Raw genomic sequence first — 26,561 nt, 5'->3', positions numbered from 1 at the left:
CTTGATATTTGTTGTATTTTTATTTTCCCCAGAATTGTTTGCTTTCCAGAGGGGTATATTAATTCGGGAGTTAAGTAATTGCCTTGGTTGAACTTTCTCAGAACATCGCCATGTGAAAGTTGTTATACCTTTGGTGCCTTTTTCTTTGTCGTTGACTTACTCTATTGGCTAACATGAAGTGTCGGTTCTGCTTGTGCAGTGTGTGTTGTGTCTTGATAGAAGTAATTAGATAGTCATTTGATGTAAAATGTATAATTGTTGTCTGAGATGCACATGATTTCTTATCTCTGTACCTTTGGTTGGATTCCATTGCAAGTATCGTTGGGCCGTTGAAATGAAATGTGATCGCCTTGTTCCGAAATTGCTCAGTACAATCCTTTTTCACAATCACTTGTGAAAAATCCACACAAAGTACCCTTGCTATAGTCTATAGATCGATCTCATCCCCTGCTGCTTCATCGATCGTCTTCATCCATCATGCTATTGCTTCCCCTTCATTAATTTGGAACCAGAACAAGCTTCAACTCTCTGGTATGAATCTATGGATCTCTGGTTCCTTTCATAATCTTTTCAGCCAAAATTTTGATGCTTAATTGGCCTAAATACTGAGTTCTCTTGTGATGAAATTATATCTATCATTGTAAAAGTTTCCCTAAATACTGAGTTCTGTTGTGATGTAATTATATCTATCATCGTTAAGTTTACCTAAATACTGAGTTCTGATGAAATTATATTTGTCATCGTTAAGTTTGCCTAAATACTGAGTTCTCTTGTTAATTAATTTTCGCCATTTTGTAAAGTTGTTCCTTGATTATTGTTCATTTTGCTAATTTATATGTGTGTTTGTTGCTTTTCACTTGAAAGTCCGAACCATTCATGTTTTAAAACTCGTCGAGACCATCAACCATGCATATTAAAAAACTATCTTGCTCATTCGATATCGACTGATTATTTTTAGAAGACAAGTATGTAGCCAAATAGTTTAGAATACAAATATAAAACACAGACAAATTAGAATCCATTTTGGACAACATAAATGTATTTTTGGAACCGATTTATGTGTTTTTGTTGCTTTACAGAAAAAATAAATTGATGATCTCAATTTGCTAAGAAAGGGTAAACTCAGTGCAAGAGGCTCCCGCCATTGCGGGGTAGGGGGAAGGGTTGATCATGTAATATGATTCCCAATTGATGTTAGCTCGCCCTGGTGTTTTCCATTCTTGCTAATTCTTCTCCCCTGTTTTACATAAACAATATGTTCACGTGCCTTTAGGTGCCATTAGATATCATGTACTGCCGAAGAAAGTAGAATTGACTGTTGGACTTCTCACAAAAGGAATCCACAGATGCACCTCGATGAATCCGTGGACTTATTTTGCTATCTACTAGCGGGGGCCAATTTAAAAAGGGATAGAAGTCCTAAGGATTGGCCCCGCATGAATTGATTCCACCTAAGAGGATTAAAAGCTAAGACTTACGAGGGAGCAAATGTCCCTAAGTTCCAACCATCGTCCACCAGGCCAACCATACCTAACCCAATGGTCAAGTTTGTTCATGACTTGAATAAGGCTGAAACGGTACTCGGTACATACTTTATTCATAGAAAAATCTGTACTCTAGTTGGTACGGGTGGCTCTTTTTTCTAGTTTTTTTTTTCCTCATTTTTTTTGAACTTCAGAAAATATGCCAGAAAGGCTACACAGACTAAAGATACATCTGAATCCAAAATATAAACAACAGAAAAGGATAAAAAGACATCTCGTTTGAGGGAGGTTGCAACCCAGTGACCAGCTTCATTTCATCGACGACCTATACACGAGAAGAGCCAGGCCAGTTGGCCTGAGAAGAGACCGTAACCTGACCGTCAACTTCTCGCTCAACAGATGCTCAACAGATTCAGGATTAGAGAGACAAATAGGGAAAGAAAACATGAATGAACACTTACGACGATGAAGATTTTCCTTGGTTGTGAGAATATTTCTACATGCATGCCACCGAAGTGTCTGATCTTCGGGAGCGTTTGCGAGTATATTCTCAAAATGTCTTCCGAAGTGTCTGATCTTGGAGATAGTTGAAAGTACCGATTGGGACCCATGCTATATGATAGCCAGACTTTACTTTGTACTCCCCCTTATAGTTGAAATGCCAAACCATAGCATCCACTTGAAGTTCAGAAGAAATAGAGACGGATAAAATAATTGGCCTCCTCCTCTTTCACAGGTGTTAAATTTCTCAAAGAGATCTTTCATCTGGCATTTTACTGAATAATGAAGAGTAGTTCCAAAGTCCAAACACAGGTGTTGTCTGTCCCCCTACTTAATCTTCCAGCACAATCTTAAAGGTAAGTTGTCTTTTCTATCCAGTCAGTAATATAGGGTACTATTTTTGGTTTTATGAAGACCGATTTGGCTTTGGTTTTCCACTTCGCTAACTACCAGAGGACTACTTTTGTGAACCGCTGATGGACCCGATTACCTAGTTGGGGAACGGCGTAAAATTTCTCTTTCATGCTATTTCTTTGCATTCTTTGCTTGTTTATTAGTCGTCCTATTGTGTGTCTGTTTTGGTTTGGGCAATTCCATAATAACTAAATCAGCTAAGAAAATTATATCAGCTCTGAAACTAATTAATTGAGTTGTGTTAAGCAGGAAAATTTCTTTAATGGCTCTTGTTGCAGTAAGCTCTGTTATCAACAGTACTTTGGTGCCGTTGCTATCGGGAGAAGTGAAACTGTTGAGGAATATCCACACCGAAATTGCCAGCATCAAAGCTGAATTAGAAAGCATAATATCATTCCTAAAAGATGCAGATTCAAGTCCAAAATTAGAAAACGAGAGGGCCAAAAATTGGGTGAAACAGGTACGGGTATTGGCTTACCAGATCGAGGATGTCATAGACGAATACATACTTCTCCTGGCAGAAAATCGACAACGACGTGGTTTCATAAGTTTCCTTCGCAAACTCTCTCACTCAATCAGTAAACTCAAGCCACAGCATGATATCGCCTCTCAAATTCAAGATATCAAAATAAATATTGGTGAGATCAAGAAAAGGGCTGATAGGTATGGTTTCAGTTCCTTAGAACTTGGGTCAAGCCGTAAAACAGAAGAGAAAGTACTTGATGACCCTCGTGTTGCATCCCTTTTCATTGAGGAAGATGAAGTCGTGGGCATTGAGTCCACCGAAGAAGAACTGATCCACAGGCTGCTAAATAGAGAATCAAACCGAACAGTCACTTCACTAGTGGGTATGGGAGGATGTGGCAAGACCACTCTTGCCAAGAAAATTTTTGACAACCAAAAAGTGGTTGAACTCTTCGATTGCAAGGCTTGGGTATCGGTCTCTCAATCATACAAGACAGAGGACATCTTTAGAAGAGTGATGAAGCAGATATGTCAGGCAAGAAAGGAGTGCGCACGTGAGGGAACCGATCTAATGGACCAAAATTCTCTCATTCACATGCTGAGGGAATATTTACTTGAGAAGAGGTATCTAATTGTTTTTGACGACGTATGGAGTACTGACTTTTGGAGATTTGTAAAACTCGCTTTACCCAAAAATAGCAAAGGAAGTCAAATAATTGTCACTACACGCATCCAACATGTTGCTTCTTTTTGCAAGGAATCCTCATCGGATCACGTTTGCAAGGTGGAGGCCCTAATTGAGGAGGAGGCCTGGAAACTCTTTTGCATGAAAACATTCCAACAGGACTTTGGTGGTCGTTGTCCTCCCGAGTTAGAGAAAGTATCCCATGCCATTGTTAGAAAATGCGAAGGATTACCACTTGCAATTGTGACAATAGGTGCTCTCTTGTCCACTAAAAGTAAGGTTGCATCCGAATGGCAAAGATTCTATGATAGCTTTGGATCTGAGTTAGAAAGGAATTTGGATCTCTCAAACGTCACAAAAATTGTGTTGCTTAGTTACGATGACCTACCTTACTACCTCAAACCATGTTTCTTGTACTTTGGCATAATACCCGAGGACTATCAAATCACCCGTGGAAGACTAATTCGACTGTGGATAGCCGAGGGTTTCATTGAAGGACAGAAAGGAAAAACCTTGGAAGAAGTCGCAGAAGAACACTTGACTGAGCTTGTTCATAGAAGCTTGGTTCAAGTTTCAAAGACAGAATTGGATGGTAGAATTAAAAGATGTCAGGTCCATGATGTCGTCCATGAGATCATTGTCGCAAAGTGTGACGAGTTGAGTTTTTGCCAAGTTTTGGGAGAAGCAGATCAAAGTTGGAACAATGAAACTCGACGATGGTCAATACATCTGCGAAACATAACGAATAAGGATTTGAAAACCATGAGTAGTAGCAAATCCAGAATCCGTTCAGTTTTTCTTTTCTCTGTAGGGGAGATTCCAAAGGAGCAGTTATTGGGTACTCTAGCTAGAAATTTCAAACTTTTGAAAGTACTAGATCTCGAGGATGCTCCTCTTGATCAACTTCATGAAGACGTGGGAAATCTTCTTCATTTGCGATACTTAAGTGTCAAGAGGACAAAAGTGAAGATAATTCCGAAGTCCATTGGAAATCTACACAACTTACAAACTTTGAACTTGAAAGACTCACAGGTGTCTGTGCTACAAATTGGGATCTTAAGTAAACTCCATAAGTTGCGGCATCTTATGGCCGCGTCTCGATATATGGAAAGAGGATTGAAGATACGAGGAGGGATTGGACATTTAAAAGAGTTACAGACATTGTGGGGCTTGGAGGCAAATGATGATTTAATCAAAGAGCTAAAAAAATTGAGAAAATTGAGGAAGTTTGGTATTATGAACTTGAAACAAGAACATTGTGGGGCTCTCTGTACCGCTATTGAGAAGATGAATCACCTTCAATTTTTGAGGGTTAGGGCTATAGACGACGACGAACTTCTGGATTTGCAGTTTCTTTCTCCCCCCGAATCTCTTCTGCATCTCCACTTGCGGGGACGTTTTGAATCGTTTCCAAACTGGATATCGAGCCTCAGTAATATAAGAGGGTCAGGGTTGACCGGTGTTCATGCAATAAAAGCTCTTCAAGCATTACCTAATTTGGTAATACTTAATTTCTTCCACTGGTATGATGGAGAACAATTGTATTTCGACGTCGGAGGGTTTCCAAAGCTTAAGTTGCTATCCCTCCGATTCTTAAAGGAGTTGAATTCGGTTATAATAGAGGAAGGAGGATTGCCCGTTCTTAACACGCTTTGGATTGAAGATTGCCCACAACTGAAGGAGGTGCCCTCCGGCATCCGCAACCTCAGAGAACTCAAATCACTTTATTTTGAAGATATGCCAACAGAGTTCTTAGACAGAATGCAACCAGGCAAAGGGCAAGACTATTGGGTTATTGCACATATACCTGATGTCAAGTTTTTTTGGACGGGTGGAGGAAGGAAACCTAAATGGTATACTCCCCGGGAATTCCAAGACGTGAGGGAAAGCCAGAGGCTGAATGATACCTGAAAAGGTTTGGGGAGTTGAATAATGTTTTGATGGTTTGATTGCAAGTTTAGATTTATTTATTGCATATATCATCACAATTGGCCCCGTTCTGATCTTAAATTTTTGTTTTGGTATTTTTGTTTGTCTATTCTGAATTTTTTTAGTTTTACGTTATATTTTTGTATTAATCATTTGCCTCAACAGAAAGAGTTTAAAAAGTAAAAAATTATGACCAAAATTGGAAAAAAAAATCACTAACGATAGAAAAAAAATAACTTCTGGTATTTTTTTTTGTCTTATTTCTCGTCTTATATAAACTTTTTTCATCTTCGATCCACGTTTCTTTATTTTTTTTGATTTATCTTATCGACACAAATGATTAATCCTAAAAATTAAGACAAAAAGCCAAACAAAAAATTACGAAAAATAAAAAGTAGCAAAAAATTACCGGACAAAAAATTAAGCGAGAACTTATATAACCGATGGGGAGGCCAGAGCTCACTGCTCTCAGATGATAGGGTAGTCTGGATACAAACCTCACACAGGTGTGAGCAAACCTATGGGAGCTTATTTGGGCTAGTGCTCAAAGGAAAGGTAAAAGTTTTTGTAGTACTGTATACAAGTTATCTTTGGCAGCTACCTCTTATTTCTTGTGGGGGGAGCGTAACATTCGGATATTTCATAACAAGAGTAGGGATGTAGATGACCTAGCTGCAGCGATTCTTGATGCGATTAGAGCCAAGCTTTGTTCTTTCAATTCTGTAAAGTTTTCTTGCCTTAATAGGCAAATTTGTGATGATTGGTTACTTAGCTCTAGAGTTTTTAGGATAAATAATGGCTGACCTGTATAGTCTTGTTGCTCATTGTAATGTTGTTCAGGGGGATGTCCCGTTGTTTTTGTAGTTGCCGTATTTTTTGGTGAAATAAAATTACTCACCAAAAAAAAACCTATGAGACCCAGCTTAGGAAGTACGGTAAACACAATTGAGGCAGCTACAGTGTGGTTTAGGTGGGTACTTTTCAATTTTCATTACAAGGTAATTACCTCGTAATTTTGTTCTCTTTTTTTGGTACAATTCTTGTCATATGATCATGCCATATACGATTAGTTATTGACATTTCTTGAATTTAGGAGCATAAAAATCATGCATGGTACAAGCTCACTTTTCATATTTAAGCTATCTAATCGTCAATAAATTGGAGGCTTATAGGCATTATTTACTCTTTTGTCTTGTCTTTATGTCAACAACAAAACAAAGAAACTAAGGATTTGATATTTGGACCGAACCGAATCGGTCTTCGAAAATTTCACCCCGAACTGAAATCACCACTCGTAGTTATTTTCTTTCATTATATGTTTTGCTCATCGCGGATATGTTTCACCCCAGTACTTGAAGTTCTGGATCTTGTAGTGTCCTACTAGTAATTTTCATTTTAGTAGTTGGTGTGTAGAGTGAAACGTTTGAGTTGGATTTTTTTTATTCTCAGGATTATCTGCCAACAATTGAAGTGGAGGAAGTTCATGTTCAGGACAATAAAGAATTCCAAGTATTTCGAAGTACGATTCACTTCATGATGAATGCATTTTGGTTGCTGTTGGTTTTCATTTCCTTGCTATGTAACATAAATAAGGGTATCTCTGCCCCACACTTAAATGGTCTCTATGATTTGGACGGCTGTTGTTTTCGGTGTTGTCTTTTGTTTGTTGGTGTACCATAGCACCATATCTTATGTCCATATTGTGGGGGCTCCGTTCCGGATGGTTTGTACTTTCTGAATGTTGGTTCTGGGTTAGCTCCTGTCTATTTGCTCAGTCCTGCAAAACGAAGCACGACTAAGAGATCACGCCGGAGGTTCTCCGGGATGGCCCTTCAGTGCAAGAGTCAGTTTGCTTGCAAGGAAGAGTTAGGGATTGAGAGCTATGGTTTTGTTTTTGCGTACCTCTTCCAAGTAGGCATAATGGGATATTTATAGGGAACCCTTAGCTTGATCTCCAAGATTGCACCAACGCTCAACACGCGTCGGCTGATGTCACTGTTGCATCACGTTTAGGGTTTGGCAACCGTTCTCATGATGAGCTGGCACCTTCACGTGCCCCCATCATTATCCTCATAACCGTTTGGATGACGTCACGACCATCATCATTGCCATGGTTACTGTTCTGATGCGGATGAGCTGGATCGTCGGCCAAGCTTCGCTCAGCACCGAGCATGTTGTGGGACCTTCGGCAGCTTATCCAAACGAACGTATCCTCCACCCCGAGCAGGTGCAGGGAATGGAGCATTGAAGGAACTGGTAATTAGCGGGACCCTCGGCTACAGGGACCCTTGGCTACGGTTGCTGATCCGAACGTCCAAAGAAAGATGTCTAGGAGTTGAAAGAAATACTGGATCACGTTCGGAAGCTACTCGAGCCATTTGCTCGGCCTGCTACAATAGCCCCTCAACCCATGCCGAAGCTCTTTAATTGGTAAGGGTTGATTTAAGATTTGGCCGAGCTTGAACCTGCGACAGATTAATCCGAGCCCCACATAAGGTGACAGCTGTCGAGAATTTGAACGGGTGTGTCAGTTGAAAGGACGTCTTGGCAGACGAGGAGACGGCTGGCATGGGCAAGGACTTCAGTCGCCACGTGTCACGTAGAGGTTGGCGAGGGGTTCGGCGATGAAATGATGGGCGGGAAATTCGAAAAGGCCCATTCCGTCTATAAATAGTGGTGAGTAAGAAGAGAGAAAGTTCTTCTGCACTTTCTCTCTCTAGCGCCTGGAGTTTCTCTCTCTACAATTCCATTTCCAGAACTCAGCTCGAATCCAGATCTTCAACTTCAAGCCCCATTCCAATAGAAATCTTCAGGTATGTCATCGATTCTTATCGTTTTACTCTTTCTCTTGCTTTTCATGCTCATTTTCTGGGTTTTTGGGGTGATTTTGGGGGTTTTTGTACTGTATGAACAGTAGAGTACTGGGAAGAACGATGATGTTCATCCCTGAACTCAACTTGTTCTTCCGAGCCCCCATAGGATGTCTGGGGCTCGCCGAACGATTTCTTCTGATGGGGATAAATCACCGAACGATCCCCAATTCTCTTGTTTGCCGAACGTAGGGAGTCCTTTCAGAAGTACCGAGCCCATTATAGGTTAGCATATGACTCGTGAGCCGATAAGACGAACCGAATCTTCCGAACAATTTTCTTTGCCGACGCAGATTTCAACTGCTTAATACCCCTTTGTTCTTTTCCTAGGTCTGGCTCACGAGGTCATCGACGTGTCTTCAGACTCGGATTGCTCGGAAACCGAATCTGATCGTCAATTCATCAGTGAACTTCTCGAGCTGCGTAGGTTGAGGAGTAGTCGAGCGATTGTATCTTCTTCAACGAGGATGTCGGTAACTTCTCCAGTGACAGACGATTCTAACGCCGAGCGTGATTTTGAGTATGCTGCAGACGGGTTTACTACGGAGCCTGAGATTAGTTTTTCTTCTAACACCCGGTCTGAGACCGAGCCACGGGTGGGCCAAGAAGCTAAATCGAGGCTTATGTCAAGGGCCGAAGCTTCAACGTCGGCGCCGAGCGATGCTGATCTCTTTGATAAGGGACTGCTATGCCCTTACGCTCACTACTTTAGTGGCGATTCAGGAGAATATGCAGCGTTCCATACGAAGTACGACATTCCTGACGATGTTCTGATTCATAGAGTCAAGAGCACCGATATAAAAGACCACAGGGATCACCGTCCCGAGCATATAACCGTGCCTCTAATGGCCATCTGTGAGGCCGGGCTTCGGTTCCCCTTTCACCCCTTCCTTAGGGAGATTCTTTGGAAGTTTAGTTTGGCACCCCATCAATTGGCAATCAACAGTTACCGAATCATCATGTCGGTAATTGCCCTGATCGAGAGCCAAGATCTGGACTTTAGGCCGACGGACCTCTTCTTCACATACACCATGTCTCGTCATGGTAAATCTGGCCGTCGGTACCTTTCAACCCAACCTAAAAAGAGCCCTCTGATCCAGGGTTTATCCGACACGGATAAATGGGCCGATTTTTACCTTGAAGTTCACGGGAACTACGAGTTTGGCGACGGTCTGTGTCGGTACACAGTCCCTAAGGTTAAGGATACGAGAGGTACCAACGAACCGTTCCTTTTCTAATTTAGTAAAATTTCGTTCGGCTTTTCTTTTGTTGCTTAACGTTTGCATTCCTGCTATCTTTCGTTTGCAGAGCTCGGTCCTATATCAAAGGGACTTAATACTAATCATAGTTCTGAATACCGTTTCGGACAGGGTACCGGTTTTCCCACTGGTACGGTACGTACCGGTACCGGTCAGGTACCGGGTACCGTTTCGAATTTACTGCAACTACAATATATATAATAATTATATATAATTATAATTCAAAAAAAATCCCTCATACCATGCAATTCATCATAAAATACCTATATTAAGCTAACAAAATTCACATAAGTGACTTCAAATTAACAAGAACAAGTTCATGAGAAAATAATGTCTTGCGATCTGATTTTAAAAATCAAATGCTGAGCAAATCCATCAACAAACGAGACTAAAGTCCTCCGGGCTACCTAGGTTTTTATGAGCTCCTACTAATAACCAGCTTATTGGCTAATCAAAGAAAAAAACCAGCTTAACACTGTCGGCAGCTATAAAAGAAAGTCTCCAATCCAAGATTTCCAAATAACACTCAAGTGGTTTTTTTGATTATTTATCTTGATTATCTGAGAACTCATTCATTCTCTCCGACCACTGCCTCTTTCATGTCCCAACCCAATCATCCAATTAATTAGAGAAAGCAAAAAAAGTTACTTTTGGCTGTGGTTAATTGAAATCACCTCTAAAATCATATGATGCAGGAGAAATTTGTGCACTTATTGAAAGCTATGAGAAATCAGATTTGGAAAATTGTTGCCGATTTGCCAATATTAACTGAGAGAGAGAGAGAGAGAAGCACTGCAATTAACTAATTTTTGCCGACTTGCCGTCGCCGTTGGTGAGATTTTGAGGAATCTGAGCCGATGAGATGAAGATTGTAGAGTGATTCGAGTGAAGACTCTTCCGAAGAGTGAAAGAGCCCAGCTGCCGAAGTCCAGAATCCAGATCTGGAAAATTGATATAAGCTTTTGAGGTGTAATTACGGTTGCAAAGCACCATTTGGAGTTTATTACAGAATTACCTAGATCTACAAAATCTCGCACGGAATCACCGGTAACCACGTCTCGGCCGGTATTTACCGAGATGGCCGGTACCGACCGGTATTTGGTCCGGAACGGTATTGGGGGGTTAGGGTACCGTATACTTGAAAAAACAGTACCGGCCGGTACGGAACGGTATTGCTAACTATGATACTAATTCTCGAGAGAAAGCTTGCGATATGCTCCTCGCCCAAGCTTTCCGACACGCTCCAACCCTTCTTGACTATAGACCCTCATACAAGGGTGTGCTGAGAAGGAAGGAGAAGAGTAAAGAAGCCGAACCAGGGAAGAAGAAAGTAGGTGCCCCCAAGACTATCGAAGCATCTAAAAAGGGTGGTGCTTCAAACGTCGAAGGCGTTCGGGAGAAGTGGCAACAGGGAGTACGGTTGCCGAAGATTGGATATACCGCCGAGGAGTGGCTCACTTCGCTTAGATCCGACGTTCTAACCGACCCCGCTGTGGAAGATATGTCGAGGAGGAATATCCCCAGGCCCGTCATCCCAACGAAGTCGGCTAACCCTGCTCGCAGCCGAGGCTCTTCCGACCAGCAGCTACAGCAAAAGGAAAAAAGACAGAAGACATCCGAGGATGTTTTGCCACTGAACATTTCTCAGTCTGCCCCATCGAGCGTTGCCCGAGCCTCTCCTCCCAAGGAACAAAGGAACCTTTCCGAACCCCACATCGACCTCACCGACCCTGCAACCGAGGCTGCCGTCCGACGTCAATTCAGCCCTTCTTATACTATGTCTGACGGCAGAGTCCTGCAGCTGAGTGATTCCGTTAAGGAAGAACCAAACCTTGCAGTGACGCTCCTCAGGGGTCTAGCTCTTCCGAGAGACTATGATCAAATGCCGACCGACCTGATCCCTGGGCTCAGGGAAATGTGCTCCCATCTTGTGCAGGTATTACTTGTGCTTAGTTTTTATACTTGTGATTTTTCCTTTGGAATTTCCTTGTGGTAATCTTTATTTCCATGTTTTTGATAAGCCGGACAAGCTGCTCTGAAGGCTTATGACAAGGCAACCAAGGTGAACGCCGAGCGTGAGAGGTATAGGTCTGACCGGGACTCCTTCCGAACAAAATGGAGGATTTCTGATCAGCAAATTAAGGATTCTGAGGCTGAGCTAGAGGGACTTCGGAAAGAGCTTGCCAATGCTAAGGCCGTTGCTTCGGCTGCCGAGGCTGAGGTTAAAAAGATGAAGGAAGGTGAGAAGGAAAAACTCAGGATGGCCGACGCTAAGGGTTATGAAGCCGGGATCAACCGTGCTGCCCTTGAGTACACCCAAATTGCTCACAAAATGGTGAATGATGAATTGGAGGCTCGGCTGCCAGACTTTTTCAGATTGGGCTATGGCGCTGGTGCCGATGCGATGGCGGGGGTGATGGCCATCCAACCAGAATCAGGTTTCTTGAAACAGCTTCCCGAACCGGCCGTGCCAGATTTAGAGCTTCCTTATACTGAAGAGGAATGCCAACCCTTGCCTCCTGAGGATGAAGATGAAGAGATGACCGACGCGCCTGTGGCTGATCAACAGGAGAAGGCTGGAGATGATGAGAGCCATCCCAAGGCTCAAGACAAAGTTGCTGAAGATGCCCAAGTTTAGGATTCTCTTTAAGTTGTTTTTTTTTTTGTTTCTGAGTATTTTGAACTTTGCTTCTTTGGACTGGATGGCATCGAACGTTTGGAATTTTGTCATGCCAGATGTAATAGTTTTAAGGGGGTCGGCATCGAACGTTTTACCAAGCCGAGCCCTCTTGGTAGGAGTTTCTGAATTTCAAGTTAATGTTTAAATGACTTTAGAAGAAATTCTCAACTTTGTTACTGTACTGAATATTTCTCTATGCCTTAGAAAAATTTTTTGATTTTGGCCGTCGAAGGTCAAGCAACCTTGGCTTGTTTTTAAGGTTTTGGTAATTACTCATGATAGCCCCTACTTTGGTGTAAGGCTCGGCTCAAAATGCCAGTCTTATGCCAAGGTAATAGGTGGAGTAATTGTTTGATGTGGCCATTTAGTTCAAGTCAAATTATGAATGTAGTCATGCTGAAGACAAACTTTCAGGTTCATCTATTGTTTTGTGTTTGGACTTCAAGTTGTCCGAGTTGTTTGTGATTTACTTGTAACAGCCCCTACGCTGGTATAAGGCTCGGCTCAAAATGCCATCCTTGTACCAAGGTAATATGTTAAGTAAATGTTTCGAGTGGCAATTAGTTCAAGCCAAAGTATGAACATAGCCGAACCAATATGTTTGATCGAGTTGTGGCTGGAAATCAAATTGTCCGAGCCATAACGTGTTTACAGTAAAGAAATCCGAACGTAGCTGTAATGGTTAGAATACCGAGCTATAGCGATCGAAGTTTGTAATCAAATATAGAGAACATTGATGCTTCAGAAGTAGGAGAGACTTTTCATTAAATAAAAGATGGCCAAGACAAGTACAGCGTTTTGGTAAGAGAAAAGTAATAGACTTAAGAGCTGGTGTGATAGATTGAGACCGAGGAGAGACTTCAAAGGTAGGCCTTCCTGAGGTTCAGAGCGTTCCAGGGGTTCTCAATTTCCCTTCCTTCTTTGTCTTCTAATTTGTACGAGCCATTGCCGACCTCTTTAATCACCCTGTAGGGTCCTTCCCAATTCGGTTTGAATTTTGTCTTCTGGTTGGCTCGGACAACCTTCCGCCAGACCCAATCGTCGGTTCTGAACTTCTTAAGCCTTACGCTTCGATTGTAGCCCCGAGTGACTTCCTGCTGATAGTTGGCTAACTTGAGCTGGGCATCGTCTCGCTTTTCTTCGGCTAAAATAAGCTCGGTTGCCACTGCATCATTGTTGGATTCTAGATCAAAAGTTTCGGTGCGCAGGGTCGGGAACCTTGATTCCAGTGGGATGACCGCCTCCATGCCAAAGGCCATTGCAAAGGGAGTTTGGCCAGTGGAGCGTCTGGGAGTGGAGCGATAGGCCCAAAGGACCCTAGGCTTTACTGATTTTGAAACGTTGAGTGAGTGCTGGATAAGCTTTGGGTCAATGCCTGGCATGTCATACGGCGTCCAAGCAAAAACTTCAATGTTGCTCTTGAGGAACTGCAAGGTTTCTTCACTCTCGGCTTGGGGCAAACCGGCGCCGAGCATGAAATATCGTGATGCATCCTCGTTGAGTGGGAATTTAATAAGATCCTCAATTGATTTCTCTTCAGGAAGAGATCCGACGTCTTCGAGGACTGGTTTGTCAGGGACTTCAACCCAATGTACTCGTCTTTTAGATCCCAACAGCTTAACTAAAGGTCCAAACTAGAAACACACTTACAATCTTTGAGATCCCAAAAGCTTAACAAAAGGTCTAGACTAGAAACACACTTGCACATAGTGCAATGTGTATGGAGCCCTCCGCTTTTGTAAGCCTGCGTATGTGTGCGGGTAAAGTGTGTTCATCCATAGCATGATTGAAGCTTGAATATGTAATTGGCACTCGTGCATCGGGATTGGGATAAAATCATTATTCAAACTCTCTACAACTCGTTCTTTTCTCGGTACAAACATAGCACATCTTGAATTGCAAACAAATGAATCATCGGATAGTAATACTAATTTGCTATTTGGCGTCATTAATAATTATCATTCTAGTTTCTCTTTTGGTACGTTGCACAACTATTACTAGTTTTTCTCTCATAAAGTACATTTTGCACTCCTGCACTTTACAACTTGTTTCTGCCGAAGACCTGAAATTTCAGAATTCCACTTGTTTGACATTGCTCGCTATGATTTCAACAGTTGTTGATTGACATTGTGTACGTTGCTCGAGACATGCTGTAACTGTTTCTATTTCTAAGCTGTTCTTGGCATGCTTCCAACTGCTCTTTGATCGGCTGGTCGTTGTCATAATACTTCCATTCGAGTTCGCAGAGATCAACAACACATGCATAAAACCCATGAACGTAAAACATAAAGGAAAGTCTGAGAGCACAGCTGACAAAACACATCGTTTCGTAGAACTAAATAATTCTGAAGGAAAACAGAAAAAGAAGGGGAAATAATCAAGTAAGAAGGAACAAGAAGTGCATGAATTAGTAATGAATTGAAAGCGACCTTATACAAGCCGCAGACACGTATAATGAGACCCGTTGGTCTTGATAAATCAACCAAATCAGACCAAAAGAATTAGGATTTTCTGAACTTCAGACTTCCACAAAGCTTAGTAGAATTAGGGGATTCTATCAGTCTTTTCCTGATCAACCTATGTTATAGGCTTATAGCAATCCTTTTCCTTGCAAAGAAATTAAGAATCGAAAGGTATAGGCTCTGACCTCAATAGCTGCGGCAAACATGTAGGCATGTAGCCCATGGGATGTTCAAATGTTGACAAAATCCAAATGTCACGGGTGGTTTTGGTCTGTTTTTCTTTCAAGTATCTTGTCCTAAAATTTGTAAGAAAGCCTAGGACTCAGACAACTTCTACAACTTCTTCCCCACTATTGTTTGTTGATATTTGCTCGCCAATGGTTGTTTACTTGTCCAATATAAGGGGATATATAGGAATAAGATCGAAAATAATGGTGACTCTAGGAATTTTCGACAACGGTGGATCAAAATGGTTAAAATTTACAGAAATTGTAGAACATTCTCACTTAAAGTATTCATCACCTTGTTGGCTTCTCCCACGACATAAAGAAACTACTTCAGACTTCTCAAACCATAAATGAACAAAGGATTTCGACTAAACTGAGGACGTAATTTGTAAGAACCACACAAATTTTTTAGACAATGAGATCGAAGGCTACGAAATGGAGAAAAAATAAAAAACGGAGTTACCTTCAATGAGATCAAAGGTGGAATGGAAGACGACAGCTTCTGGTAAATTAAATTGGATGTCACTTGTCCCTTTACAATGAAAAGCCCTTGATTAAGGGATTCTATGAATAAATCTACATCTACTTCACCGTAACGTATCAGAGAAAAATAATCTTCAAATTTTTCAAGACGGATGGATGGGTTTGCTCCAACCCATCCTTCAAAACACTTTTTTTTTTCTCTCCATTCCTTCAAATTTGTGGGAAAAACCTTTTTCATCCACCAAAATATAGATGATGAAAGTACAATTGCTCTCAAATGGAGGATGGGTTGGCACGTGTCCAAACTGAATCCTGACCCTTGAATCAATCAAATTCTCCCTGTCTCATCTGCACTTCACCAGCGAAAATCGCCATATCCCCTTCTCTACTTTGCTGCCGGCAACTATAATCCATCCCCGGCGCCACCGTCCTCACCCAACCTGCGTAGCGAAAGTCTCATCGCCGTTCAATTTAGAAATTCTTATTGGGTTTCGACTTGATTTTTGAATCCCAGGGAGTGCGTTTCTTAATCAGTTTTTTTTTGTTTTATTTTCGATTTGATTTAGGAATCCCAAGGCGAACAAACCCAACATTCTATTTTATCACCGCAAATTTGCAGTGTACTGCATACATTTCTAGATGATCAACGTAATTTTTTTTTTCAGAGGGACAATTTGTTACATAAAGCTGTGGTAGAGGAGTGATGTTGGGATGGAAAAAGAGAGGGTCAGGTTGGGTGAGGATGGTGTCGCCGAGGATGCATTACCGTCGCTGGCGGCAAGCGGAGAAGGGCATGCAGATGAAGTGATTTTTGATGGTGAAGCGAATTTTTTAAGTACTTATTTCTCGTTTTATGAGACATGTCATTCTCTTATAATATATCACATTTAATTCAAAAAAATAAGTACTTATTTGAAAAATAAAGTAGTTATTTTAGTTAGTGGAACACACCCTAATATTTGCGGGGGACCTACTTCATTCATATATATGTTAGTGTGTAAATAGTACTCTCTCCGTCTCATTTTCTTTATCCAATATTTCATTTGTCTCTTTTACATCTATTATCTATATCTTTCAATTTATAATGTTTTTCATGATTTTGACAACTTTGTATTATAGAATAAATAAAAATCTATCAAATAAGATTCATATTGTATATTTTTCGAAATCCACATTGAAAGATATAAACAATAGACATACAAAAGACAAAAAGAATATTGAACAACCAAAATGGGACGGAGGGAGTAATGTTTTTAGGGTAGGAATTCAACTACTCCACTATGTTGGCTTTATTATAAGAGTACTTTTGCAGGGCACACGCTTCATTATTGTATGATATTTTTTTTTATATGTGGGGGTCGCTTAATTAACATATATGTCATTCATTATATAATGTTTACGAAGACGAATTCATGTAATTGTCAATCAAATTTCTATTATTTTGAAGTCCAAAAATGACGATGGAATCTACGGATTTCTCTGGACTAACTACTAACCAAATTTAATTTATTTTGAAACCCAACTATCACTCCCGATTTTATTTTTATTTTTCTTATTTACGTGTAGGGGTCACTTTATTAACATATATGTGATTCATTATTTAATGTTTATGAAGACAAATTCGTGTAACTATCAATCAAATTTCTTATATTTTTAAGTTCAAAAATGACGATGGAAACTATGGATTTCTCCTAACTACTAACAAAATTTAATTTATTCTGCAACCAGCAAATGACGATGAAAACTACCACTCCTGATTTTATTAATATTTTTCTTATTTACGCGTAGGGACCGCTTCATTAACATATATGCCATTCATTACTCAATGTTTACAAAGACAAATTCGAGAAACAATTAATCAAATTTCTGTTATGTTGAAGTTCGAAAATGACGATTGAAACTATAGATTTCTCCTAAGTACTTACAAAATTTAACCAGCAAATGACGATGAAAACTTCCACTACCAATTTTATTAATGTTTTTATCATTTACGCGTAGGGGCCGCTTCATTAACATATATGCCATTCATTACTCAATGTTTACGAAGACAAATTTGTGTAACTATTAATCAAATTTCTTTTATGTTGAAGTTCGAAAATGACGATGCACTACAAGAAAAATGAAAATTTGTGACGAAAAAGTGGTGACAAAATTTAATTTAGTCACTAAATGAGTATATTTGGCGACGAAAAAATAAATTCGTCACTGTTTTGACAACTTTCGTGACAAAATAATTTCATCATCAATTATACCTGTTTAACGACGAAAAAAATATTTTTGTCACCAAAGGTTCTCATTTGGCGACAAAATATATTTTTCGTCACTGAAAGCTTAATAAAGGTGACAAAATTATTTTTCGTCATCAAAGATAATCATTTGGTGACAAAATATATATTTCGTCACCAAATGAGACCAATTTAGTAACGAAATATTTTTTTCGTCACCAAATGCTTAACTTTAGTGACAAAAAATAATTTTGTCACCATTATAACACTTTCAGCGACGAAAAATATATTTCGTCGGCAAATGGGTACATTTCGTGACGAAATTTATGAATTGCGCTTTGTCACTAAATATATTTCCGACATAACTCTTTACTAAAAATTTTGATTGAAATAATTCAAATTGGGTTTAAACAATAACTCAATTGCCTACAACTTTCATGTTTATCAAAATTGCTAATTTTAATGTTTAAAGGTTCAACATTACATTCGAAATATATTTTCATGTTAAACATATATGTTATATATTAGATGTTTCAAATATTTATTGAAAAGTGTGTGTGGTGCAGTTGGTTAGAGCTTGCGCGAAAAACTTAAGTGATTTGGGTTCGAAACCCAGTAGGAGCAAGAAAGAAGGATTTTTTTTCCATATGAAAACGTCTTTTGCAACGAAAAATTTCGTCACCGATTTCTTATATTAGTGACGAAATTTTTTGTCACTGTTGAGACCCATTGGTGACGAATTTTTTCGTCGCCAAAAAAAATAATTGATGACAAAAAATTTCGTCGTCAAAAAGCACAATAAGTGATGAAAAAATTTTCGTCACAAATTATTCACTTTTTGGTGATGAAATATTTCGTCATCAAAAGGCAATATAGGTGACGAAAAGTAGATTTCGTCACCAGGTAGGAATCCTCGACAACCTTTAGTCGACAAATTAGTTTTCGTCACCTATATTATTTGTGACAAAAAACATGCAATTTGTGACGATTTTCAGTTGTCACCCAATGCAAATTTTCTTGTAGTGATGGAAACTACAGATTTCTCTTAACTACTAATTTAATATGAAACCTGCAAATTACGATGAAAACTTCCACTGCCAATTTTATTTATTTACGTGTAGGGGCCGCTTCATTAACATATATGTTATTCATTATTCAATCTTTACTAAGACAAATTCGTGTAACTATTAACCAAATTTCTTTTATGTTGAAGTTCGAAAATGACAACGGAAACTACGGATTTCTCCTAACTACTAACCAAGTTTAATTTATTTTGAAATCCAGACGATGAACACTACCACTCCCGATTTTATTAATATTTTTCTTATTCACACGTTGGGGCCGCTAGAGTATATCATTCATTATTCAATATTTACAAAGACAAATTTGTGTAACTATTAATCAAACTTCATTATTCAATGTTTACAAAGACAAATTCGTGTAACATTTCTCTCTTGTTTTCAGCTATCATCACCCATACTTCATTGGCTTTTTCTGATTAACATTTGCGAATCGATTCTCATTTCTCTGTTTTCATTCTCCGGAAAATCTCGCATTATAGAGGTAACTGATCATCTTCCCTCCAGTGTTTCTCTTTCTTTCTGCGTGTATATTTCATTACGTTGCATACGTATCTTTCTTTTCAATTTTCACCTCAAGCAATCATCCCACCTCTTTCAGTTAGATTTCATGTACTGCTGTGACCTCTGATTTGGGTTATGTAATTCCATTGGATTGGAGGGGGAAAAAATCTGTAACTTCTTTTTTTGATAACTGAGGGTATCTAGGCTAGCATACATCTACCTTGACTCGGGGTCCTATATGGATGGACTCAAAAGAGTTCACCCTTTGCATGAACTATAGATAATACCATTAATGGGGAAAATATAAATTGCTTAGGGTAACATATTCTGAAAAATAAGATTTCCGCTAGTTTGGAGGAAATTTATTTTTACTTGAATACAACATAATGCAGGTTGCTTCTATGTTTCTATATGTTATTCACCTTTCATTTTTTGCTGTTCAACCTAATAATTAGGAGTTATATAGTTCATGAATTTTTTCTTTTTTAAAAATTTATTTTTCAATTCTCACACACAAATTCATCTGTCATTTTATTTTTTGGCTGAGATTAGCCTTTCCTCTTTGCTTGATTATGGGAGAATTAGCAACTAAACAAAGAAATTGGATGCCGCAAGTTTATCGGGGAAGAACACGTTGAAACTGGAAACAGGGGAATGGGGGAAAGCACTGAATATTTTCTTCTCATTCTAGACAATTCTTACAAGGACTCGTATAGATACACCATTTGGACCTTGGGCCTTTACTAACCAAAACACAAATATAAAAGCCCAATACTTGACACAAATACTAGCCCAATTACAAACATAATATTTTTAGCCCAAATACACAAATACAACAAGACATTATTTTTAACATTATTGAAGAGCAAAGAGTAGTTCCAACCACAACTGGCGTCTGTGCTCCAACAAATCTTCCAACACAATCTTTAATTAATTAAGTATGTCGTTTTATTTAGTCTGTAATAGAGGAATACTCTTGCTAGGGTTGTGTAACTTGATTCCGCTTTAAATTGTCACTTCTCTGACTGTGACGAGATCTGGTGTGAGCTGTGGAGTACCCAACTGGAAACCACATTTTTTTTGTTTCCGTTCATTGCTTGATTGATTCCTCATGCTAGTGTGTCTATGCGTGCGTGCGCATGGGAGATTCCACACTGTATCAGCCACAGAAATATATCAGCTACGAAACTAACAATTGAGTTGTGTTAAGCAGGAAAATTCCTTAATGGCTCTTGTTGCAGTAAGCTCCGTTATCAATAGTACTTTGGTGCCATTGTTATCAGGCGAAGTGAACCTATTGCGGAATATTCACAAAGAAGTTGCCAGTATCAAGGCAGAATTAGAAAGCATAATGTCATTCCTAAAAGATGTAGATTCAAGTCCAAAATCAAAAAACGAAATGGCAAAAAGTTGGGTGAAACAGGTAAGGGCATTGGCTTTCGAGATCGAGGATGTCATGGACGAATACATACTTCACCTTTCAGAAAATAAGAAACGGCGTGGTTTCATCGGGTTCCTTCGCAAACTCACTCGCTCAATCACTGAACTCAAGCCACAACATGGTATCGCCACTCAAATTCAAGGTATCAAACAGAATATTCGTGATATCAAGGAAAGAGCTGATAGGTATGGTTTCAGTTCCTTAGAACATGCATCAAGCAGTAAAACCGAAGAGAAACTACATGATGACCCTCGGGTTGCCTCTCTTTTCATTGAGGAAGATGAAGTTGTGGGCATTGAGTCCACTCAGGAGGAACTGATCCACAGGCTGATAATCGGAGAGTCAGACCGAACGATCACTTCACTAGTAGGTATGGGAGGATGTGGCAAGACCACTCTTGCCAAGAAAGTTTTTGACAACCGAAAAGTGATTGAACACTTTGATTGCCAGGCTTGGTTATCGGTCTCTCAATCATACAAGACAGATGACATCTTTAGAAGAACGATGAAGCTGCTATGTGAGTCAAGAGAGGAGTGTGCACCTAAGGAAATCGACTCAATGGACCAAAATTCTCTCATTCTTATGCTGAGACAATATTTACTTCAAAAGAAGTTTCTAATAGTTTTTGACGACGTATGGAGTACGGACTTTTGGAGAATCGTAAAACTCGCTTTACCAAAAAACAGCCGAGGAAGTCAAATAATTGTCACAACGCGCAGCATAGATGTTGCTTCTTTTTGCAAGGAATCCCCATCGGATCACGTCTGCAAGGTGGAGCCCCTAATTGAGGAGGAGGCTTGGAAGCTCTTTTGCATGATTACTTTCAAACAGGATTTCGGTGGTGGTTGTCCTCCCGAGTTGGAGACAGTATCCCGTGCCATCGTGAGAAAATGTGAAGGATTACCACTTGCAATTGTGACAATGGGTGCTCTCTTGTCCACTAAAAGTAAGGATGTATTCGAATGGCGAAGATTCTATAATAGCCTTGGATCCCAGTTAGAAAGGAATCCGCATCTCACAAACGTCACAAAAATTGTGCTCCTTAGTTACCATGATCTGCCTTACTACCTCCAACCATGTTTCTTGTACTTTGGCATAATACCCGAAGACTATCAAATCACCCGTGGAAGACTAATCCGACTGTGGATAGCCGAGGGTTTCATTGAAGGACAAAGAGGAAAAACGTTGGAAGAAGTTGCAGAAGAACACTTAACTGAGCTTATTCATAGAAGCTTGGTTCAAGTTTCGGGGAGAAATTTTTATGGTAGAATTAAAGGATGTCAGGTCCATGATGTGGTCCACGAGATCATCCTCGCAAAGTGTGAGGAGTTGAGTTTTTGCCATGTTTTGAGAGAAGAAGATCCAAGTTGGAATAATGAAACTCGACGATGGTCAATGCATATTCGACACATAACGAATAAGGATTTGGAAACCATGCGTAGTACCAAATCAAGAATTCGTTCAATTTTTGTTTACTCAATGGGGGAGTTGCCAAAGCAGCAGTTATTGGGTACTCTAGCTAGGAGTTTCAAGCTTTTGAAAGTACTAGATCTTGAGAATGCTCCTCTTGATAAACTTGGTGAAGAAGTGGGAAATCTTCTTCATTTACGATACTTAAGTGTCAAGATGACAAGAGTGAAGATAATTCCGAAGTCCATTGGAAATCTACACAACCTACAAACTTTGAATTTGGCAGACTCACTTGTGGAAGTGCTACAAATTGGGATCTTAAGCAGACTCCGTAAGTTGCGGCATCTTATCGGAAGAGCTCTGATGATACAAGGAGGGATTGGGCATTTAGAAGAGTTGCAGACATTGCGAGGCCTGGAGGCAAATGATGATTTAATCAAAGAGCTAGAAAAATTGAGACAATTGAGGAAGTTGGGTATTTGGAACTTGAAAAGAGAACGAGGGAAGGCTTTATGTACCGCCATTGAGAAGATGAAGCACCTTCAAGCTTTGAGGGTTTGGGCTATACACGACAACGAGATACTGGATTTGCATTCTCTTTCTTCTCCTCCCGAATTTCTTCGGGATCTCTTCTTGTGGGGGGACTTTTGGAAACGTTGCCAAACTGGATATCGAGACTAAATAATTTAGTTTCCCTAAATCTAGTTCATTCAAGGTTGACCGGTGCTCATGCAATAAAAGCTCTTCAAGCATTACCTAATTTGATCGAACTTCGTTTCTTGAATGGGTATGATGGAGAACAATTGTATTTCAATGTCGGAGGGTTTCCAAAGCTTAAGTTGCTATACCTCAATGACTTGAAGGGATTGAATTCGATTATAATAGAGGAAGGAGGATTGCCCGTTCTCAAGGAGCATCAAATTGTTCGTTGCCTACAATTGAAGGAGGTACCCTCCGGTATCCTCAGTCTCAGAGATCTCAAATATCTTGTCTTTCGGTTAATGCCAACAGAGTTCTTAGACAGAATGCAACCACGCAAAGGCCAAGACTATTGGATTATTGAGAATATACCCACTGTCAAGTTTTTCTGGAAGGATGGAGGGTTATCTAGATTTTATACTCCTCGAGAATTCCAAGACGTGAGGGAAAGCCAGAGGATAGCCAGATGGTATTCATGAACCTAAAGAGGTGGGGGAAGTTGAATAATGTTCTGAACAACCCCGCAACAATTAAAGGTTTGTCCTACTTTGATTGCAAATTTAGATTTATTGCATATCTCATCACAATTTGCCACGTTCTTCTTAATTTTTTGTTTTGGTATATTTGTTCGTCTACTTAATTTGAATCTTTTTTCTATTTACGTTATATTTTTGCATTAATTTTTTTTTTCTGATTGGCACATAATCATTCGTCTTGACAAGAGAAGACTAAAAAGTAATCAATTATGACCAGAACCGCAAATTCACTAAAGTCAGAAAAAATTCCATCTTGACAAGAGGAAGCTAAAAAAGTAATTACCTCGTCATTTTGTTCTCTTTTTGGGTACAATTCTTGTCATTTGGTCATGCCATATTCGATTACTTATTGACATTTCTTGAATTTAGGAGGTAGAATAAATTTCATGCACGGTACTTGTCATATCCCGGACTATAATTACAAGCTTACTTTTTATGTTTAAGCTATCTAATTAATTTTACTATCGTCAATAAATTGGAGGCTTATAGTCAAAAAACCTAAGGATTTGACTTTAACTTGTGAGGTGGCTAGGTAGATATGCATGGAACTAGTTATGTGTAACTTGGCTAGCTGATGGCTGAGTGTCCCTAGGTTTGGTTTGGAGGATGTAAAAAAAAGGAGCACCGTGATCAATGGTGTTATATAGACATTTATCAACATCTATCTTTAGATTAATCTCTTTTGCTAATTTCGTGAGAAAAATATTTCCATCTTTACAGTTCTTTTCTTTTATTATATTTTTGCTCATCATGGATATGTTTCACCCCAGTACTTCAAGTTCTGGATCTCGTACTGTCCTACTAGTAGTTTTCAATTTAGTGGTTGGTGAGCAGTGATACATTGAGTTGGATTTTTGTACTCTCAGGTTTTACTCCCAGCAGCACTTGAAGTGGATGAAATTCATGTTGAGGACGATAAAGAATTCCAAGTATTTCAAAGTACTTCGTACTCACATCATTCACATCACGATGAATGCGTTTCAGTTGCCGTTGGTTTTCATTTCCTTTGTTGTGTGACATGAATAAGGGAATCTCTGCCCCCTACACTTAAATGGTCGCTATGATTTTGACAGATGTTGTTTTCGGCATTGTCTTTTGTTTGTTGTTGTACCAAGACTTCTTGTACCAAGGCAACATATCCTATGTCTGTATTATTGCATATATAATACGTTCAAATATTAAACTACAGTGATAGCGGCTTGGAATTGGATCGTTTAGTGAGCCCGTTGAGCATTCATTCACCCGTTTCATGATTAAATTCTGACCATTAGAAACCAATGAACTTGTCATTGGCTTAGTGGAGACGACTCAACAAGACCAGATTTAGACAAACGAGAAATTTTCCAAGCTGATTCGATCACATTGAACGATGTAGAAGGATAATCACCCATTTGTTTGCAATGCTATTTCTTACAACTGCTTCTTGTAAATGTTTTAAGGTCGGGTTTAGCTATTGCATTGCAGTTGATTCATCCATTTCATTAGAGTTGCTCTAAAGAGGCTCTTTCCCTGCCAATCTATGTCGGTATTTCCCAAGTTCTGAAGAAGGTCCTTTTCCTTTGTACCCATCTTTTCAAAGTATATGGGTTCGTCACTTCTAGATTTTGCGAAATTTTTTAACTCACTTATGTCCGAACCTTATCACTTCACTTTCAGTAAAACACTCTCTTTTTATTAGTGGGAAGGACTTTTGGTATAAATATTAACTATACCCCCAATATTCATAGGCGGAAATGCTGCCATCTCTATTAACAGATCCATCAAAAGAGACTCTTTTGACTCTAAGGCATCACCATCACCTCTTCTAAGAAGCTCAGCTGCAGTGGAAACATCTCTCTTTTGTATACGTAAAATACAAGCTCCTGGATCAATTAAACCAGGTTGCAGCGAGTTATAAAGAACAATATTTACTATGACAATACCAGCAATCTATTGTTTGAGGTGCGAAATCATTAGATTCCGAATTCCACAATCGTTAAGGGAGAAAAAGGTTGATATGACGACACAGAGGCCAAACTAGAAAGAAGTGAAGTACTCTCAAGCAAATGAAAGAGCACCTACTTCATTTTGTCATATGGACAAACCAGCCATACGCAGCGACCACGGCCATGGCAACGTTCAGTTATCACTCCACCCTGCAATGATGTTTAGTAATACAAATGTTGGAATTGAAATGGTAAAGCATCTTGATATTTGGAAGCTGAATATTTGAGTATTTGTCAAGGAAGTACCTTAATTAAGAATACCAGCGGCGCATCCTCCAGTTATATATTGCATTAGCAGGCTCGCAGGTCGGGTGGGGGCTCTGTTCCCATTGGGTGTCGCCTTGTTGGCATCTTGCTAATTATGGGAATAGGTGTCTCGGATTAGACTTTACGTTCTCTCCTTATCCTATTAATCAATGTAACAATTTCAAAAGTTAATAAAAAAAATTTTCTCTTCGCCATTCAAAAAAAGCAGGCTCACGCGCATGGTCAAAAATATTTCTCCTTATTCTGTCTTCTGATCCACCTAATTTTTTTTTTCCCTGTAGATCAATATTTTCCACTTAATATTCTTTAATTAAATTTATTCTCCGGATTCTGTCTTTTGATTCCTCACATCAAATACGAAAGCAAACGCACGACATCGTCGGAGTTGACGTGGTTTTTTTTTTTTTTTTTTCAATATTGTATACATCTGCGGGTTAGTCCAAAAGGAATTTCAGAGGCTATACATAACCTTGAATCTCAAACGCTCACGACGAGGCCCGAACCTTGACCTCCCACACAGGGAGGACCACAGGATGCCAACTGGACTAGAGCCCATTGGCGAGTTGAAGTGGGTTCACCGGTTGAGCTTAACGTCCAATTAAAAATTCTACGGATAGGATCCAAAATTCAAAGATCTAATGGTAATTAGCAGAGGTGCGTATAGTAATGGGTGTAAAAAATTCTCGTGTGGCATAGTTTTCTCCTTATTTTGCATCATGTTCACGAAACCATTAGATATCACCAAATGGATGCTTTATAATTAATAACATACTTCATTCGCTTTTACAGATTTTCGTTTGCGAATTGGGTCTCGTTTCTCTGTTTTCCATTCTTTTTGTTTATTTACTTGTATCTACAAACGAAAACGTTATGGTACATAAAAAGGGAAACATGAAAGTGTCCATGAGAGAGAATTGACGGTTTAGATTATTATCAGTGAATAATCTGAATCGCTC

The 26,561-nt window shown here is 39.5% G+C and overlaps 2 protein-coding genes across 5 annotated transcripts; both read left to right on the top strand.

Moving 5' to 3' along the window:
- The first annotated feature begins 91 nt into the window (after positions 1 to 91).
- Positions 92 to 24,719, top strand: LOC131316209 (disease resistance protein RPM1-like). 4 transcript variants are annotated; one of them, XM_058345515.1, is made up of 5 exons: positions 186 to 531; positions 2,221 to 2,341; positions 2,649 to 5,464; positions 23,307 to 23,353; positions 24,220 to 24,719. In XM_058345515.1, the coding sequence occupies exon 3, from the start codon at positions 2,662 to 2,664 to the stop codon at positions 5,458 to 5,460; it is 2,799 nt and encodes a 932-aa protein (XP_058201498.1). In that variant the 5' UTR covers positions 186 to 531; positions 2,221 to 2,341; positions 2,649 to 2,661; the 3' UTR covers positions 5,461 to 5,464; positions 23,307 to 23,353; positions 24,220 to 24,719. The 4 variants fall into 4 exon arrangements, 2 of the variants coding, with proteins under 2 accessions (XP_058201498.1, XP_058201499.1); XM_058345516.1 differs by lacking the exon at positions 2,221 to 2,341; XR_009197040.1 differs by lacking the exons at positions 2,649 to 5,464; positions 23,307 to 23,353; positions 24,220 to 24,719 and adding an exon at positions 16,125 to 16,421 and having other exon boundaries at positions 92 to 531.
- On the top strand, positions 20,493 to 23,296 carry LOC131317141 (disease resistance protein RPM1-like). Its single transcript, XM_058346712.1, has 2 exons — positions 20,493 to 22,593; positions 22,650 to 23,296. The coding sequence occupies exons 1-2, from the start codon at positions 20,493 to 20,495 to the stop codon at positions 23,294 to 23,296; spliced, it is 2,748 nt and encodes a 915-aa protein (XP_058202695.1).
- Positions 24,720 to 26,561: the final 1,842 nt, after the last annotated feature.

The sequence above is a fragment of the Rhododendron vialii genome, chromosome 2a (genome assembly GCF_030253575.1).
Source record: "Rhododendron vialii isolate Sample 1 chromosome 2a, ASM3025357v1".
Lineage (NCBI taxonomy): Eukaryota > Viridiplantae > Streptophyta > Magnoliopsida > Ericales > Ericaceae > Rhododendron > Rhododendron vialii.
This window is presented reverse-complemented; position numbering and strand designations above follow the sequence as displayed.

Coding starts and splice junctions, on each gene's coding strand:
- LOC131316209 (XM_058345516.1), top strand. CDS start 2,662: ATGGCTCTTGTTGCAGTAAGCTCTGTTATCAACAGTACTTTGGTGCCG.
- LOC131317141 (XM_058346712.1), top strand. CDS start 20,493: ATGGCTCTTGTTGCAGTAAGCTCCGTTATCAATAGTACTTTGGTGCCA. Junction 22,594..22,649: donor GAGACAATTGAGGAAGTTGG/GTATTTGGAACT, acceptor GCCATTGAGAAG/ATGAAGCACCTTCAAGCTTT.